Here is a 19,616-nt window from a genome sequence, read left to right on the forward strand (position 1 = left end):
ACCATCTCTCTAGATCAAGGATCCCATATGATAGCTTGACCACATGGAACTGTTTTTCTTTTTGCGTGCTGTCCAGCATCTTGGCCTTGCATCTTGTGTTTGCATATTGAGGCTAGATCTTCATTTGCATGCTAGGCATTCATTTGTATCAAAATTCGTTTACATTTTGATGCCAGGCCTTCATTTCCATGCAAGGCTTTCATAAAAGGCCTTCATTTGCACCAAAATAAATGCCTTTGCATCTTGATGCAAGGCCATGCATTTTCATTTGTGCAAGGCCTTCATTTGCTTGTGAGGCCTTCATTTGTTTCATGCTGTCTTTGCATTAAGATGCAGCAGGCTCAAAACAAATTTATCATGCACATATAAATATCACAAAAATTGCTTATGCTTCAATGTGGTCTTTGACTACAGGTTGGAACCCTACTGCTAACAGTCGTTGCCACACAGCTGCAGTCATTGAAGCAATCCTTGCATGTGCTTCTTTAAGAAGGGTTAGAAAAGGTGCAAAAACAAGTCAACCCATAGGGAACTATGCCAGGCCAATGCCAATGTAGTTGGATCATGGCCCATGAGTGAGTGTGCCCTATGTCTTTTTCCTATACTGTTTAAGGGGGGACGCGGAGATCAGATCGCGAAAATCGCGAGAAAAATCTATTTTTGGAAACCATACGTTTCGGTATCTGCAACGCCTAATCTACGCTGTATCAAAATTGTTTGGCTGAAGACGCACTAAAAGTGCCCGAAAAAATTAATTTATCAGTGCCCAAGGTGAGAAAACAGCTTTAAATTGCTCAAAATCACCGCAGTTCATGGAGCCATATCTCATATTTCCCGCCACCAAGCGCCGCCATCTTGGTATCATTCGAAAGCTGAAAGTATTGCCGTTCCACTTCTCAATTAGTCGGTCGTCGCCATCTTGTAATAAACGCACACAAAAGAAGCGCGGGTCTGCTGGAGGTAGTCACACGGGCCCTCCGATAAAAGCGGGCTTCCGATTGGCTGCCGTGCTGAAAGGTGTCTCCCCATTGGTTACTTCTGCGGCAGCGGGCAAGATGGCAACCGCAGTTGTCTGCTTCACAAACCATGCCAGCGTCTTCACTTGACACGCAAGATTCGGATTTCTGAGAGCTCCCAAGTTAGTGATGGATCGTAGCTCGTTCGAGAAGAAATTTTGGACGAAGCACGCCTTCGGAATACGGAAGTGCGAGCCTCCCACGGTGAGAAAAATACGGCGATTAGCGGGAGAAGCAGAGGAGCACCCGACTGATCGTGCCACACTACCTTGCACCGTGGATTACGTGCCACGCTATCTTTCATCATGTGACTCCAGCAGCGAAACCGACAATCACCCTGTGCCATATGCACCGATAACGCAGTCGGCGGAAAAAGTACCAACGGAGGCTCCCGCGCCTCGGCGTACGGCCACGCGAATCAGTAGCCGAGATCGCATCGTTAGAGGCGACGCGGGTCGAAGGTCACCATCGCCGGCAAAGACGGTGTACTCAGTTTCTGGTGCATCGTGTGACACGGACATGCCGCCTCCGAGCGAGTCCCAACCATCGACGGCTACAGTGTGACAACCGAAGATGCACCGGACAAATATTCGCCCGAACGGCGTACCATTCAGACGCGCCTCGAGCTGCGTTTCATGTCAGCAGTGACGGCAGAAGCACGAGCATGCAGCGTTCACGACTCCCTTCGCGCGGTGTCCGCAACTGAACGGAAGTTCAATTTGATGGACTAGCCAGGCTATGAAATTTTCAAAGCCCACGAAACAAAGAGGCAAAGGTGCAAGAAGATGCCTGATAGCAATGACGCCAAAAATTACCGCCCTGATGCGTTCTAATAAACCTGCACTGCTTGCAAAACTTTGCAGCTCGTTTTCTCAATTGTATTTTTTTTGTCGGTCACCTCGCTCGTGGAAAGCATAGCACAACAATGGCTGGACCAATTTTGATCCAGTTTGTTTTGCTGTGATCCATAAACTGTGCTGCACATCAAGACAGTCTTGAAATGTTCATTTATCTTTCCATTATTTAATTATTTCAGACTAACTACATGGCTCTATGCAGTGAAATATGTCACATGCATGTCATGTTGAGCAAAAAATTATGAGAGCACAAAAAAAAAAGAAAAATGTAGCACTGTCTTGATGTAGATTAGACATTTGGGCAAACATACAAAGTAATCCCAGTTCCGTACCATATTTTGTTACTGTGACAGGCTTTCCACGAGCAAGGAACTTGTAAATTTTTGTAAATTCTTATAAAACAAAAACTAATAAAGATACCTTAATGAAAATTTAGATTTGCCTGTCTATTGCAATGAACAGTGTGTGTGCCAAATTTCCGCCCTTTCTGGCAAGAAACAAAAAAGTTATTTTTCATCCCCTCCTTCCTTCTTAAGTCAGCTGTCATTTTCATGCTGTAAGTCACTTTATCTTTCAGTATACCCTTAAGTGCATCAACATTGTAGAGGGTTGTGGGCTACAAACCAGTGAGAGTATAAAGGCGTACTATATGACAAGTTATGCAATTAAAAAATAGTTCGGCTAAAAATTGTGCTTTCTACAAAACGTGGAAGAAATGCTTCTCAGAAAAAAAAAATTATTTGAAAAGCAGTGACAACGGGAAAAAAGTAAAGAAATAAAACTAAATAAAGAAGACATAGCTAAGCAAAGCGGCTACAATAATCCGGCACGAAAATTGCTGGAGCAAAGTATGATTTGTTACAGAGACAGCATTGACCCCTTAAACGCCGTGGGCAAGTCTTACTCAGGTAGAATTGTTTTTGCAATTACTACCAAGGATGAGTCTGTCTCATCCACGTGTTTGGCCGCTCTTTCTAAGCACCAGCAACAGCCTGGGCTGGTCTAGTCAATTTTTATGTTCTGACAAGTTCTCTCAGGCCTGAAGGCGCTACAGACTCCGTTCTAGGTTCCTCTGGTAGATATTTTAAAAATGGCGGCTGCCAGTTGCTTGTTGCCATGCCCGTCACGAGAGTGTGGCTTTCATTTGATTGAGTAATCAAGCTCAAAAGATTATTTGCTTCTGCATGAAAGCATTGACAGTGACGGCAGTGTTTTCTGTGCGATAGACACATTCAATGACCCTGATATCGCCAACTACAACGATCGTTCTGATATGGCCTGATAATAAACGAAGTTAGATGGGTGGAACCTTTCGCCAGTGCCTAAATTTGTGCATTTTCAAGCACAAGTTCTCAATTTACTACCCACATAAAGCAACAAGTTATAAGGCACGATGTCGTGCTCGTGGTAGTATTATCTCACGCCAAGAATTTTAACTGCATTAAGCATTGTCGTTGCCTTCCACTATTACGTAATATGTAAAGGGTGTTTTTGAAGTGTGCTGTAATAAAGACTGCGCTTAGTAGCCTGTATAACTAAAACATATACGTGCCATGTACTGCGCTCAGACACCCTATATGTCTCTGGCTGCTGAGGCCAAAGTTTATCAAAAGAAGTTAATTAGTTTCACGTCACCAAGGGTTGCGGGAAACGTGGTCTGTCGGCTGGTGTTTTGCCATTTTGTGCCCCACTTTGAAAACCGCCAATTTAGCTGGCGGCGGCAAGTACCCTTACAAAGGCTGTCACGATCCTAAGACAGCACTGCATGTAAGCTCCCTAGATGCGACACAATGGTGGGGCCATCTGTCATTGCTACGGCGAAAGCGCGGTGTTCACCGTAGTTGTGATAGATGGCTTAACTGTTCCGTTGCAGTGGAATCGACGTGTTTTCAGAGTTGTCACGTCATTGCAGACAACACCCATTTCGAAATTATTGTGGTATGCAATGCATGAAGATGTGGTATTAAACCAAATGGACTGCACGATGCTACCTCTGTAGAAAATTTGAGTGAATGAGCCAGCAGCTTAGCTGAAAAAGTCATGTACACGTGGCACTCCTGTTTATGCAACACACAGTTCATAAACACTACCAAGGAAAACAGTTTTTGCCCTGATGACGGCAAATCCTTTTGCTCGAAGCTCAGTTGCCATCCCAAGGCTGCCCTTGATAGCCCACTGTTGATATTGTCACGTAGTAGTGACGCTGAAGAAAACAGTCGTAAAACTGTGTACGACGAAACTGGTTGTTTATTGGGCGAACCTGTGCCCACAAAACCAAGGTACACTCAAAGCACAACGATAGCGGCGAACACAGTCGGCGATCGTCGAAAATCTGATCAGCGGCGAAGCGCGTCGGCTTTTATACCTGAGTCATCGAAGGTTCCAGATTAATCCCTGATGCCCGCGAGTCTTCCAGAAAGTTCTAGACAATTCGCGTCGGTCATACAATCAGATAACATAAGTGTCGGTGAAAACAGGCAACGGAAAGAAGTATCGATAACGTTCTAGAAACTTCCGATACAGGCGCGTCCTGCGCCGAGCGATAACGTTTAACATTTGTTAGCCGGTGGAAAGCGGCCACCGGTGAAAGATAAACATGTATACGTGTCAATACCCTCCCCTTAAAAAGCATCGTCCCGATGCTACAAACACGGAAGCGAAAACAAAACCATGCGTAATAAACAAAAAAAAAATAACAAAGTAACGAAGTACCTAAGGTCGTCAGCGGGCGTAGAAAGGTTTAAGACGCACCACATGGATGACTTCAGGTCGTGCCCGGCGCCGCTGTGATTGCGAAATGCCGTCTGGCACGACCTCATAGTCCAGTGCGCCAATACGTCGGATTATCTTATATGGTCCGAAATAGCGACGCAACAGTTTCTCGCTAAGTCCTCGTCGGCGAATCGGAGTCCAGACCCAAACACGGTCGCCGGGCTGGTACTCGACGTAGCGTCGTCGAAGATTGTAGTGTCGGCTGTCGGTCCTTTGTTGGTTCTTGATGCGCAGGCGGGCGAGCTGTCGACATTCTTCGGCACGCTGCAAATAAGTGGCAACGTCGACATTTTCTTCGTCAGCGACGTCTGGTAGCATGGCGTCAAGCGTCGTTGCCGCGTTCCTTCCGTAGACCAGGTTGAACGGCGCCATGTGCGTCGTTTCTTGCATGGCCGTGTTGTATGCGAAAGTCACGTACGGAAGGATGGCATCCCACGTCTTGTGTTCGACGTCGACGTACATTGCCAGCATGTCAGCGATGGTCTTATTTAGGCGCTCGGTGAGGCCATTCGTCTGCGGGTGGTAGGCGGTGGTGCGGCAATGGCTTGTCTGGCTGTACCGCAGGATGGCTTGAGTTAGTTCTGCCGTAAAGGCCGTGCCTCTGTCGGTGATGAGGACTTCTGGGGCACCGTGACGCAGGAGGATGTTCTCAACGAAGAATCGGGCTACCTCGGCGGCACTGCCTTTGGGCAAGGCTTTTGTTTCGGCGTAGCGGGTGAGGTAGTCCGTAGCGACGACGATCCATTTATTCCCGGACGTCGACGTCGGAAAAGGCCCCAGTAAGTCCATCCCGATCTGCTGGAACGGTCGGCGAGGTGGCTCGATTGGCTGTAGAAGTCCGGCTGGCCTTGTCGGCGGTGTTTTGCGTCGCTGACAGTCTCGGCATGTCCTTACGTAATGGGCGACGTCGGCAGAGAGGCGAGGCCAGTAGTATTTTTCTTGTATCCTCGCGAGAGTGCGTGAAAAACCGAGATGTCCAGCCGTTGGGTCGTCATGGAGAGCTTGCAGAACCTCTGGACGCAATGCTGAGGGTACCACGAGGAGGTAGTTGGCTCGGAGAGGCGAGAAGTTCTTCTTTAGGAGAATGTCGTTTTGCAAGAAAAACGACGCCAATCCTCGCCTGGACACCTTCGGCACAGTGATGGTCTTGCCTTCCAGGTAGTCTACAAGGCTCCTTAGTTCCGGGTCAGCTCGCTGTTGTTCGGCGAATTCGTCGGCACTGATGGGTCCCAAGAAAGTGTCGTCATCCTGGTCGTCTTGTGGCGGCGGTTCGACGGGGGCGCGAGACAAACAATCGGCGTCAGAGTGCTTTCGCCCGGACTTGTAAACGACGGTGATGTCGAATGCTTGAAGTCTCAGGCTCCAGCGTGCGAGGCGACCTGAAGGATCCTTCAAGTTAGCTAGCCAACACAAGGCGTGGTGGTCGCTCACAACTTTAAAGGGCCTGCCATAGAGGTAGGGGCGAAACTTTGATGTAGCCCAGATGATGGCGAGGCACTCCTTTTCTGTTGTGGAATAATTTGCTTCCGCCTTCGATAGCGACCGGCTAGCGAAACTTACAACCCTTTCTAGTCCGTCAGTCCTCTGCACAAGCACGGCGCCGAGTCCTACGCTGCTTGCGTCGGTGTGGACTTCCGTATCGGCGTTTTCGTCGAAATGCGCAAGTATTGGCGGCGATTGCAGGCGTCGCTTCAGTTCTTCGAATGCTTCGACTTGCGGCGTCTCCCACTTGAATTCGACGTCGGCCTTCGTGAGATACGTCAGTGGCTCAGCGATCCGTGAGAAATTCTTGACGAAGCGCCTGTAATAGGCGCACAGTCCAAGAAATCTACGCACTGCCTTCTTGTCAGCGGGCGGAGGAAAGTTGGAGATGGCCGCAGTTTTCTGAGGGTCAGGGCGCACTCCAGACTTGTTGATGACGTGGCCCAAAAACAAGAGCTCCTCATATGCGAAGCTGCACTTTTCGGGCTTTAAAGTGAGTCCGGAGGTTTTGATTGCTTGAAGAACTGTTTCAAGGCGCCGCATGTGTTCTTCGAAGCTTGAGGCAAACACAACGACGTCGTCCAAATAGACGAGGCAAGTCTGCCACTTCAAGCCTGCCAGTACTGTATCCATGACGCGTTGGAAAGTCGCAGGTGCCGAGCAAAGACCAAACGGCATGACCTTGAACTCGAACAGTCCATCTGGTGTTATAAAGGCAGTCTTCTCCCGGTCCCTCTCGTCGACTTCGATTTGCCAGTAGCCGGTTTTGAGGTCCATCGACGAAAAATACTTTGCGTTGTAGAGTCGATCCAAGGCGTCGTCAATCCGTGGGAGGGGGTATACGTCCTTCTTCGTGATCTTGTTGAGCCGACGATAATCGACGCAGAAACGTAGGGTTCCATCTTTCTTCTTCACTAACACCACGGGGGACGCCCACGGACTCTTGGACGGCTGGATGATGTCGTCGCGTAGCATTTCGTCGACTTGGTGCCTTATGGCTTCACGTTCGCGCGCCGAAACACGGTACGGGCTCTGACGGAGTGGGCGGACATTTTCGTCGGTGATGATGCGGTGCTTGGCGACAGGGGTTTGTCGAACTTTTGACGACGACGAGAAGCAGTCCTTGTATTGCAGGAGCAGAGCTTTTAGTTGTTCTTTCTTATGCCTGGGAAGGTTCTGATTGACGTCGAAAGTTGGCTCAGGTATTATAGTCGTCGTTGCAGGTGCACTGGAATCCGTGAAGGCGAAAGCACTGCTGGCTTGTACTATTTCGTCGATGTAGGCGACCGTGGTGCCTTTGTTAATGTGCTTATATTCGGGGCTGAAGTTCGTGAGCATCACCCTTGCTTTCCCTGCACGTAGCTCAGCTATGCCTCTAGCGACGCAAATTTCACGGTCGAGCAGTAAGTGATGATCGCCCTCGATGACGCCTTCCATGTCTGCAGGCACTTCGGTACCGACGGAAATCATTACGCTGGAGCGCGGCGGAACGGTGACTTGTTCTTCAAGTACATTCAAGGCATGGTAACTGATGCTTGTATCCGGCGGTATCGCTTTGTGTGTTGAAAGCGTTATCGATTGGACCTTAAGTTGATGACTGCACCATGTTGGTTTAGAAAGTCCATGCCTAGGATGACGTCCCTGGAGCAGTGCGGCAGGATTACGAAGCTCGCCGGGTAAGTGCGGTTGTTTACCGTGACTCGTGCTGTGCAGATTCCAGCCGGCGTTATTAGGTGACCTCCCGCTGTCCGTATATCGGGTCCTTGCCAGGCCGTCTTCACCTTCTTCAACTTGGCGGCGAACGCGCCACTGAAGACGGAATAGTCGGCGCCAGTGTCGACGAGAGCGGTGACGTTATGACCATCGATGAGCACGTCTAGATCGGTAGACCGGCGTCTGGCGTTGCGGTTAATTCGTGGCGTCGGATCACGGCTGCGTCGGCTTGCTCTGCTGCTGCTACGTTGCTTCGGAAGGTCTTCTTTCTGCGGCGAAGTGCTGTCAAGGCTGTTGCTAGGCGGCGTGCTGATATCTCGTCGTGATGATTCGCGAATCGTCGTCGTCGTCGGCGGCGGAGGATCTTCGGCATTGCGTCGTACAGCAACCGCACCTCCATCGGTTGCTGCTTTTAGTTTCCCGGGTATGGGCTGGGAGATCGGCCCCGGGTTGGGCCGGCATACAGGCGGCCATGCGGCGAGATGTAGCGGCCTGGTGACGGCGAGCGTGAGGGTCGTCGTGGTTGCCACTGGGCTCCGGCAAGGTAGTCGGCGATGTCACGTGGTCGCTCGCCAAGCTGTGGACGTGGCGCGTTGACGGCGAACCCTCGTAGGCCCATCTCACGGTATGGGCATCGGCGGTAGACATGGCCGGCTTCCCCGCAGTGATAGCAGAGCGGGCGGTGGTCGGGGGCGCGCCAAATGTCCGTCTTCCGCTGGTAGCTGCGCTGGGCGACGGGAGGGCGTGCTGGCGGCGGCGGCGGTGGACGACGGAACTGCGGCGTTACGGGGCCCTGGCACGAGCGCGGAGGAGGGCCTTGACGACGGGCGACGGCGGCGTAGGTCATCGCTTGCGGCTGTGGTTGAGGCGATGCCGGAACTTCTGGCACTTCCAGTGATCGCTGAACCTCTTCTTTAACTATGTCAGCGATTGAAGTCACCTGAGGTTGCAATCTTGGGAATAATTTCTGTAATTCTTCCCGTACAACCGCTCTGGTCGCCTCGTGCAGGTCGTTGGCGCCTAGAGCTTGAGCTTCGGCGTAGTTTGTCAGCGCACGGCGGTTGTATTGTCTGGCTCGCATTTCAAGCGTCTTCTCGATCGTTGTCGCCTCCGAAACAAATTCTGCCACAGTCTTGGGCGGGTTGCGCATCAATCCGGTGAATAGATGCTCCTTGACGCCCCGCATCAAGAACCTAACTTTCTTTTCTTCAGACATGTCGGGGTCGGCGTGGCGGAAGAGGCGAGTCATCTCCTCCGTGAAGATCGCGATGCTCTCGTTCGGCAATTGAACTCTGGTTTCCAGGAGAACTTCAGCCCTTTCTTTTCGTACGACACTCGTGAAGGTCCTCACGAAGTTCTCGCGAAATAGGTCCCAAGTCACCAGGATGGTCTCTCTGTTCTCAAACCATGTCCGAGCAGCGTCATCCAACGAAAAATAGACATGGCGCAGCTTGTCATCGTCGCTCCATTTGTTGAATGTCGCGGTCCTCTCGTACGTCTCCAGCCATGTTTCAGGGTCTTCAGCAGATGATCCCCGGAAGGTCGGTGGCTCCCGAGGTTGCTGCAGCAGGATGGGGGACGCTGGGGCTGCCATTGTGGTCGTTGACTTGGCCTTGATCGCTGTGGTCTTCTCGGGAAGAAGTCCGTATTCTGGTAAAAGTCCTTGCTGCCTACGGCTAGCTCGCTGGTCCTTGGCGACGTTGGTCTCGTCCTCCGGTTTCGGGCTTGGGTCGCGGCTTTGCGGGGGCGTCCGCTGCATGGACACAAAAGCACCTCCACCAGATGTCATGTAGTAGTGACGCTGAAGAAAACAGTCGTAAAACTGTGTACGACGAAACTGGTTGTTTATTGGGCGAACCTGTGCCCACAAAAGCAAGGTACACTCAAAGCACAACGATAGCGGCGAACACAGTCGGCGATCGTCGAAAATCTGATCAGCGGCGAAGCGCGTCGGCTTTTATACCTGAGTCATCGAAGGTTCCAGATTAATCCCTGATGCCCGCGAGTCTTCCAGAAAGTTCTAGACAATTCGCGTCGGTCATACAATCAGATAACATAAGTGTCGGTGAAAACAGGCAACGGAAAGAAGTATCGATAACGTTCTAGAAACTTCCGATACAGGCGCGTCCTGCGCCGAGCGATAACGTTTAACATTTGTTAGCCGGTGGAAAGCGGCCACCGGTGAAAGATAAACATGTATACGTGTCAATATCATGGGGATGTCTGCTTCGATTCAAATTGTGTGTCTGGCACCTGCGATACCAGATGTGGCATTGTTCTAACCATTACAGGAACGGCAGGAGCGTGAGGAAGCGCAACGTCTGGAGCGGGAACGGCAGGAGGAGGATGCCAGACAGCAGGTGAGCTTAAACTGGTCGCCATGTTAGCGGGTATTGGGCACTTAATTTTTATACGTCCACATTGACCGCATCATTCAGGGCTCTCTGCGAAATGCTTTCATCAGTGTTTCCTGTGAGGATTGCTTTTAAACAACTTGTAATATTCTGGCAGTCAGCCACAGTAGACGCTCCTGCATTGGAATTCACCAGGAAATTGTTGATAGCTCCAAAGATTAAAAATTCTTTGTCTCATTGTGCTCGATGAAGTAAGAGCATGAACAACCATCCAAAAGTGAAACCACAAAGGAACCTGCAAAACTCGATAACCATGTGATAATAACCACATTTGGAGTACCACCTTTTCAGGCTGAAATATTTTGGAATTGTTGAGCAAGCGAGCCCCAAATATATTATGAACTTACAAAATAATTGTTTTACGAGTGTTGACAAGAAATAAGATTAAATATAGGAAATGGGCATCTTCAGGACAAGTGTTCAGCAAAAGCCTATTTGGTGAGGAATAATTATCCTTGGTGTGAAAGATCTACTCCCCAAAATAGAAATGTCAAGTATTGCATTCAAATAGTGAGGCCAAATAGATTGAACGTCCACCCAATTGACTTTGGTTAACTTGATATTTTGCTTAATTGAGTATGCCATGAAGCTCTTGGCTGGTGGCAATATGGTTCTGTGACTTAAGCCTGCGTGGCCTGCATGCTTTCCAATCCTAAATATGACATGCATACAAACCATTGAATTGAATATGAGTTAATGTGAATATTCGTACAAATAGTATGAGTGTGGAAATAGCTTTGTACTACATTGAAAAAGAACTTTAAGGGGGCACCCTGTGCAGTGCTTCTGTTTAACCATCAGATGCTGCTAAGTGTGTGTGGGCCAGTCGTCTTATTCCTGTCTGTGCAGAGGGAGAAAGAGCGTCGAGAGAAGGAGAACCTTCGCAAGCAGCTCAAGAAAGAGCGCAAGGCCCTGGAGGCGGTGTGCACGGAGGACGGCCACTACGCAGCCGACGCGGAAGAGCACGTCGTGCGCCTGGAGCAGCTTCACCGGCTCTGCCAGCTGCTCAGCCTGGAAGAGTGAGTGACCCTCTCTTCGGCGGCACGAATCTCCGTGGCCCGAATTTCTGTAATTACGATTGTATGAAGAAAACAGACAATGAAGCGAGTGTTAGCACTTGCTAACACTCCCAGGGCAAATCTTGTACACGTGCACAAATACCCAAGGAAGTGCTCAAGAGGATGGTCACCACAGTAGATGAATTGGTTTCCCTTATGCTTTTCCAGGCTTTGTTGTTTGTGTCTTATGTTTGTGACCAGCTAATAAATCAAGCCCCTCGAATCCCTTTAGCCTTCCCACAAATTTCTGAGGTACCGGGAAAGGGGGTGCTGTACGAAGCAAAGAGTGGAGGTTGCAAAAGAATCTTCACCCACAAACGTCTGCTGCACCTGCTCTCCTGTGTAGAGGCACTGGTAGGGCAACTGCATGACTCTTCTCATGTGGTCAGTTCTGGAAACCCAGCATGTTCTTCTGTAGACTGGGTCTGTTACATAGCACAGGCAGGCAATTTCATTTACTTCTTATCCATGAATAGTGTTGTGTGCATGCGTGTGTTTGGCTGGCTGCAACAAAGTCCCCTTGCCTCTGTAGGCTGCAGCAGCTCAATCAAGCTTTGGAAGCGGCCTCCACTGTGGACGAGAGGAAGACATTGTTTCTTGAAAAAGTACGTCTGAATCCTTTCTATTCTCTTTCTGAAGATTCTCCTTTCATGCCACGAACAAAAACTGCGCAGAAGTTTTAGAATTTAAGCGCCCTGCATCTCTTGAGGCCTTTCCAGGCTGAACACCATAAAATATTCTAAAGCTTCAGGTCTTCTATCACATTGAGATTGTAGGAGTTATGTGGTATTGAAAACATTTAGTTGCTAGAGCTCTGTGCGCATCATGCAGTAATGTGTCGTGATTATAAGTCATCTCTAGTACTCTGAGCATATTTTAAATGGTTTTGTTGAACGCTTCTTTTAAGGAACAATAGTAACTTACTGCTGTCATTGTCGTCGTCATTTCTGGGTAAACTTTGCTAGTAGTTGTGCCCTATTTTCTGTAATACAGTAGAACCTCGCTGTTACGTTTTTCACGGGACTGTAAAAAAAAACGTAAGAACCGGGAAACGCAAGAGCCAGGAAACAGGAAAAAATTGAGAAATGGGAGTAGGGTGTTGAACTGCACACAATATTATTTTAATTCTTACGTGCGACAAAAAGTAGTTTCGCCCGACAGCCGAAGTATCGATTGCGATGAGCTATACAAAGTAAGAATAGTAGTTTTATAGTCCGTATAAACTTGTAAACATTCGGTTATTAACTAATTAACAAACATGGTGTCAGCGCCCACAGGCAAACATGAACACATCACACTCGATGAGCGCGGACACGCGCAATTAAGCGCCGCTGCAGAAGCGAGCGAAGTGAACTTCGTGCTGTTGTCTATCGCTTCAACCCAAACTGAGCGCCGAGAACACGCAGCACGCACAAAGCCACGAGCCGCAGACGCACCTACACTGCGTAGACTCTGCCCCCACGCAGATCGCTTTCAAGATACGGCCGGCGAGACCGCGCGCCGCTGCGCAGTATGATGCCAGAGCACAACGCTGCCCGCTATCCCCCCCCCTCGCTGGTGCCTCGAGCGCAACGGAAGGAGGCGCGCTTCCTCCCTGCTTTTCTTTAGTGCGCGAGACGCGGTCGTCAGCTCCCCTCGCACGCTTTCACTTGCACATTCAGCATACGGCCGCGCGGCTTCCCTCGCACGCTTTCACTCGCACATACAGCATACGGCTCGCGGCGACGTATGCTGTATGTGCGAGTGAAAGCGTGCGAGGGGAGCCGACGACTGCGTCTCGCGTGCGAAAGAAAGCATACGGCGGGCGGCGACGGCGTTATCGCCCTTGGACTTTATACGGAATATCTATGAGCCAAAACCAATTTTAGGGCCGCAACGCGTGATAGACATCATCTTTAGATTGCAAAAACAGATATCAAAGGCCATACTTTTGCTGGCGGAAACTGAAAATACGTAATAAATGTCGCCCCCAGCACTCTGGACGGCCAATGCCATCGTCAAACAACCAAGCCAAGCGATATGAAAAGTCAAAATGGCCGCTCGGGCCGGCGCGGTGTGGCAGTTCGCAACGTATGATGCGGGAACGGTCCCACAGTTGCGACGTAACAGAGGGGTTACCAATGCATTGGGTTCTATGGGAGCTGTGCCGGGACCGGCCGAAAACGACGTAACAGCCGGGAAAATGCAGCCCCCGGGAACGTAACAGCGGGGTTCTACTGTATTGAAGTGACTGTATTGTGTCAACAGAATTTAAGCTGCTCATGTTAACAGTTGCCAAAGCATTAATTAATCTAATTCTAAAACACCTGTTGCTGTGCCACCTTTGAGCCTTTTTGATTGAGTCTGTGAAGAATGAGCATTGCTAATTTCAAAAATGCATCACTTTCAGCCTTGCATACTAGCTTGCATTTTATCCTTGAAAGGCGCCATGACACGGTCGTCCAACAGTTCTCGGTTTATATTTGTAACTGAGAGTAGAGGGACCCAGTGTGGTTATACACAGAAAAAAAGCTAGGTTCTCAGTGTGCATTCTAGCCCAAAATGTCAATTTGAAATCTCCGCCTCTCAACTCCTCCCACCGACAGCAACTGCCATTTCGGCAAGGCTGTGTGACATCAAGAACTAAGGGGCCACTTTTGTGTTGTCTGCTTTGAAACAGTTCGAGACCACATCGGATATCGTTCTCCGCCCACTGTAGCATCCAACAGCATAGCAGCGGCATCGCCGCCGAATTGTGGCTGCAATAATTCCTTCACTTGCATGATAAAAAGCAGTATCAAACCACAGAGACACGCCAAGACGCACATGCGAGAATGAAGCAATGCAGGGCGGCCATGATGTATTTCCAGCTCCTGGCCCTCTTCCGGTAAAAGGAAAAATTGGCATCCACCCGTATGTAGCACACAACTACAAAGGAGACCCACATGTGGGTCTCCTTTGTAGCTTCGTGCAGCATACGGGTGGATGCCAATGTTTCCTTTCATGAACCTTCCTCCACCTTGCGGAATTCCGCACAACTGATTTGCCATAATCACTTCCGGTATTTGCATTACACAAAACCATGGCTTTTGAGACAGGCTTCTGTTACCTGAGGGAGCTGCTTCCAGGGGTAGGGTGGCTAGAATTGGGAGGTGTGAAAAGCGACCGCGGAAATCGGTCCCCAAAGCGCGCCGGGGCCGCATGGGGCACTGTACGGAGGGGTGCCGTAAAAGAGTGGAGCAGACGGCATACTGCGTAGCGCTGCTCGCACCCGAGGAGTCTCACTACTTTGTGCACAGCAGTTTTGAGTGTTGTTATTTTTTTTTTTTTTCCGAGCTTCTGCACTAACATTTGGCACACTCTAATCGTTCAGCTTGTTCTTCTCAGATGCCCGTGAAAGCATGCGCGCCGAGAGAAAACGGAGTGAAACGTGGTGCGCACCAACAAGAAACTGGATTTGATGACGCGGTTCGACGTGGCACAAGAGCACATTATTTAGAAGCGAAAGTATATCAGAGAGCTACACATTCGTTCAGATCGTGTTAGGTTCCTCCTTTCAAGTGCAGAGATGTATGAACACGGATCTTTTTTTACATTCCGCAATGTAAACATTTAGCCAAGGGTTGAATGCACCACCTTTTTTTTTTTCTTTGCGGAAGCATGTTACGCTGAAAAAAAAATAACTGATCAATAGTGGAAATGAAAGGATATGTTAGCTTTATGCATTATAGTTAGAGCTATAGAGAAATTAAGCAAACTTTTACGTCTGGAAAAAGCTTTATTCCAGAGTCTTTATTCGGAACTTTGGATTCCAGATAGCGATTAACTTAGGATTAATTTTAATTCCAATGTACTTTAGTGTCTTGCTGTTTTTTCCATTACAATTATGAATCACGGCAACTAATTCAAACCAGTTTTTTATGCTTATTCCCATTGTTAAATGCTTGCCTGCTCCTTTGCAGAAACATGTAGTATTTAGACCCGTTACATGCCACTGGTCTCAAAATTGTGTGTACGTTTTCTCTGCACAAAGGAAAATTGAATTAAAAGAAATCCAGAGCCCTTCCACTATTGTGAAGATGGAAGCCAGCAAAGCTGTGACTATGGTGGGTCTGCTGTAGTGAATATTGCTATAGGGAATTTATATACAGTGGAATCTCGATAATACGAATCTCACGGGGTCACGAAAAATATTCGTATTAGCCGAAATTCGTATCATCGAAACACAATTAAAGCTAGCTAAATTAAGGGGGGACGTGGGGATCAGATCGCGAAAATCGCGAGAAAAATCGATTTTTGAAAACCACGCATTTGAGTATCTGCAACGCCTAATCTACGCTGCCTCAAAAGGGTTTGGCTGAAAACGTGCCCGAAAAAAGTTTAATTCGTCAGTGCGCAATGCGAGAAAACAGCTTTAAATCACGCAAAATCACCGCAGTTCACGGAGCCATATCTCGTATTTCCCGCCACCGAGCGCCGCCATCTTGTTATCGTTCGAAAGCTCAAAGTTTCGCCGTCCCGCTTCTCAATTCGTCCGTCGTCGCCAGCTTGTAACAAACGCACAAACACCAAAGAAGCGCGGGTCTGCGATAGGTAGTCACACGGGCCCTCTGATAAAAGCGGGCCTCCGATTGGCTGCTGTGCTGAAAGGCGTCTCTCCATTGGCTGCTGCTGTGGCAGGGGCAAGATGGTAACCGCAGTTGTCTGCTTCGTAAACCATGCCGGCGTCTTCACTTGACACACAGAATTCGGATTACTGAGAACTCCCAGGTTAGTGATGGATCGTCGCTCGTTGGCGAAAAAAACTGGACGAAGCATGCCTTCGGAATACGGAAGCGCTCCTACGGCAAGAAAATTACGGCAATTAGCGGGAGACGTAGAGGCGCACCCGACTGAACGAGCGCAACCTTGCACGGTGGATTACATGCCGCGCTATCTTGCACCGTGTGACTCCAGCAGCGAAACCCACAATCGCCCTGTGCCATCGGCACCGATAACGCAGCCGACGGAAGACGCGCCAACGGAGGCTCCCGCGCCTCGGCGTACGGCCGCGCGAATCAGCTGAGATCATATCTCGGTAGACATAGCTCGCTGCGACTAGGCAAAATGGCGCAAAAAAGAACATGGCCCGAAGCACGACAGCCACTCCGCCCGATGGCACGCGGAAAAGGAGGAAAAGCACAAAAGCAACAAAAGCGCCACTGCTTCGAACTCTTCGCGCCCATTCGCGGCCTCCGCGCTGTCCGGCGGCGCGTCCGCGCCGCCGCACCAAAAGAGAAAGGGAGAAAGCGCGTCACTGCGCGCTGTTCTCTTTTGCGGCCATCGGTGGGGCGGCATTTATTCGTATCAACCGACACAGGTCGAAAATCGATTCGTAACAACCGTTTTCTAGCACGTTGCAAAGTAATGAGGCTCAGCCGGGACCGCAGAAAAATTCGTATCATCCGGAAATTCGTATTAGCCGTGATCGTATCATCGAAATTCCACTGTATTATCATTATTGATTATATTGTTATGGGGAAAAAAGACGTAAGCAATATATTTGCAGGATATTTACAATAACTGTAGCGGCTGACAAGATGGTAGTTGTTGGTGTCGCCTAGCTAGCGAAGGTAAGAGCATCGTCTTCTTTGGAGTAATCGTACATGTCTTAATTCTTCATCAGCCAGTCACAATATTGAGTGTCTTCGGCATGTTCATCAAAGAGCAAGGACACCAGTGTCTTGTTTTCGCCCGGCGCGATGGCCAAGTAGTGCGTTTGCTGCGTCAAGTCCGCCCGCGCCGCCGACGCCATCTCTCCCGCTCCTCCTCTCGGCGGCTCATGCCCACATATCCAACGCGGGTATGAGCCACACGTAATTTTATTATCATTAATCGTGACGTAACTGATGCACATGTGATGTTATTGATGTCATGACCTATCAGTCATGTTACTGTCCCTTTTGACACCTGTTTTAAGGCACAACTAGCGGGAAACCGCCACGAACACGTAGCCGAAATGCTAATGATGATGCTAGATTTTTTCTACATGCGGACACGATCCTGGGGGAACTAGCCCTTAACAGCTTTGCTGTAAAACACATTCATGCAGGAACACATTTATTTGAACTTTGCAGAACTTTCCAAGAGAAGTTTATTCTCTTGGAGTTGCCTGTCAGCTCTTGGTATTGCACAAGCCCACTTTTGAAATGTGTCTTTGCACGCCGGTGCTCAGAACAATTATACTTTTTTGGCGGATGACCGGTACCCAGAGTTGCAGTCAGGAACGAAGCACCAGTGTTCAGTTTTCCTCTTCGTTTTAGAGGGCATCTTTACTACAGCTCACAAATACATGACCCATGTAAAATAAAAACCGCATAGCCGATAAAGAAAGAAACGACGCAGCAGCAACCCCGTGACGCCGCCGCGTTTCCTACAGGAAATCTGCGACTAATGCGATGGCGGTGGCAGCATGGCACTGCGCCCCCTGCAGCAGCGCCCCTAGCGGCAGCAGCGCGCCGAGTGACCCTGTCTGGCAAGGAAAACGCGCTACGCTTTTCACACCTCCCAGTTCTAGCCACCCTACCGGGGGTGCCCATTCATTTCGTCACCCCTCAGTGTTTCCAGACTGATTTACGCTTCAACTGCAGCATTAAAAAATTCAAATACAAGTTTTCTACTGCACCAAATGCATTCGAATTTTGCCAGATTGCTGTGGGACATGTAGGTTTAACATGCAATGCATAATTTAAGCTCGAAAATGTGGTGTCATGACCCCTTTAAGCATAATTGAAAAGTTGCACATACCAGAAGCTGTGAGATAATGGCAATGTTTATAGGAATGTCGTCTTGCTGTGTGAAAATGACGCATACTGCACCAACAGCTTCGCTCAAGCTGATATTTCTCTACTTGCACATCTCAGATATTAATCACGAAAATGCATTAGAGATTAAATTTCACATACGAGGGGTACCCTTAAGAAATCTAACTTTTCTTTTGACACTTTTCATGGGCGTACTTCTATGTTTTTCCACAAGGTGTCGCTTGCTATAGCCGTCTAGTGCCTTTAGTGCCTTGACAGAAGCCATTGCAGAAGCAAGCCATTCTACACATCGCTTTATTTCGAAGAGCTTAAACACGAAACGTCTAACCATTGTGTGCAATCTTAAAGAGCAGCGTGGCTGCATTAAATTTTTTCTTTTGAAGAAAGCGTTTACGAAAACTCATAGAATGCTTCAAAAAGCCTTCAAGGAACAAGTCTTGAGCCGTACTGAAGTGTAAAACTGGTATTGTCTATTCAATGATGGCAGAATGAGCATTGAAGATGAACCTTGTTCGAGTCTCCCTTTGACCAGTCAGACAGACGAAAATGTTGATTTGATTCATGAAACGATCAGCCAAGATTGCCGAATCACTATCAACAAGTTGTCAAAGAATGCGGGCATTAGTTGGAGTGCATGCCAACAAATTTTGATTGAAGGATTGCAGATGAGGGCAAAAAAAAAAAATTTGAAGGGGTAGTGTTTCGTTGATGTACTAGCCATAAAAGCAGCTTATCAGGTGCCCTCGACAGTATCACAAATGAAGAGTTCCTAGGATCCATCCAACAGTGGAAAAAACAAATTGACGAGTGCACTGCAGCTCATGGATGGAGACTGCCTTGAAGGCAACTAAATTGTTTTTACCTTAAAAATGAAAAAAAAAATGTCTATTTCAAAAACGTTCAGTTATTTTTGGGTCCCCCCTGATGAGGCAGAAGCATTGTAAGGTCACCTGTCAGCCTTCAAATTTAGTGTCACTTTGAGAAAGATTGCCGAATCACTATCAACAAGTTGTCAGAGAATGCGGGCATTAGTTGGAGTGCATGCCAACAAATTTTGATTGAAGGATTGCAGATGAGGGCAAAAAAAAAAATTTGAAGGGGTAGTGTTTCGTTGATGTACTAGCCATAAAAGCAGCTTATCAGGTGCCCTCGACAGTATCACAAATGAAGAGTTCCTAGGATCCATCCAACAGTGGAAAAAACAAATTGACGAGTGCACTGCAGCTCATGGATGGAGACTGCCTTGAAGGCAACTAAATTGTTTTTACCTTAAAAATGAAAAAAAAAATGTCTATTTCAAAAACGTTCAGTTATTTTTGGGTCCCCCCTGATGAGGCAGAAGCATTGTAAGGTCACCTGTCAGCCTTCAAATTTAGTGTCACTTTGAGAAAGTGTCGTTTTGCATTATTGTCAACCAGAGACTGTCAGTCAAAAAACTGTAGCAACACTATCTGCTCGGTGACCAAGTGCATACTTGCTTCACGCTGCCTACATCTCTAGAATTTAGTCGTGATTAGATATT

The 19,616-nt window shown here is 48.5% G+C and overlaps 2 protein-coding genes and 1 long non-coding RNA gene across 3 annotated transcripts in view; 2 read left to right on the plus strand and 1 right to left on the minus strand.

The window, feature by feature from the left end:
* LOC125947444 (uncharacterized) overlaps positions 1-19,616 on the plus strand; it is a 313,859-nt gene that overhangs the window by 89,510 nt on the left and 204,733 nt on the right. The window lies entirely within an intron of this gene.
* LOC125947445 (uncharacterized) overlaps positions 1-19,616 on the minus strand; it is a 313,443-nt gene that overhangs the window by 89,483 nt on the left and 204,344 nt on the right. The window lies entirely within an intron of this gene.
* LOC119461787 (dnaJ homolog subfamily C member 2-like) overlaps positions 1-19,616 on the plus strand; it is a 111,975-nt gene that overhangs the window by 60,556 nt on the left and 31,803 nt on the right. The window contains exons 10-12 of the mRNA XM_037723164.2: positions 10,132-10,200; positions 11,104-11,273; positions 11,845-11,917. Coding sequence (XP_037579092.1) covers positions 10,132-10,200; positions 11,104-11,273; positions 11,845-11,917 — 312 coding nt within the window. The remainder of the gene's footprint in view (positions 1-10,131; positions 10,201-11,103; positions 11,274-11,844; positions 11,918-19,616) is intronic.

Source organism: Dermacentor silvarum, chromosome 8, assembly GCF_013339745.2.
Source record: "Dermacentor silvarum isolate Dsil-2018 chromosome 8, BIME_Dsil_1.4, whole genome shotgun sequence".
Taxonomy (NCBI): domain Eukaryota; kingdom Metazoa; phylum Arthropoda; class Arachnida; order Ixodida; family Ixodidae; genus Dermacentor; species Dermacentor silvarum.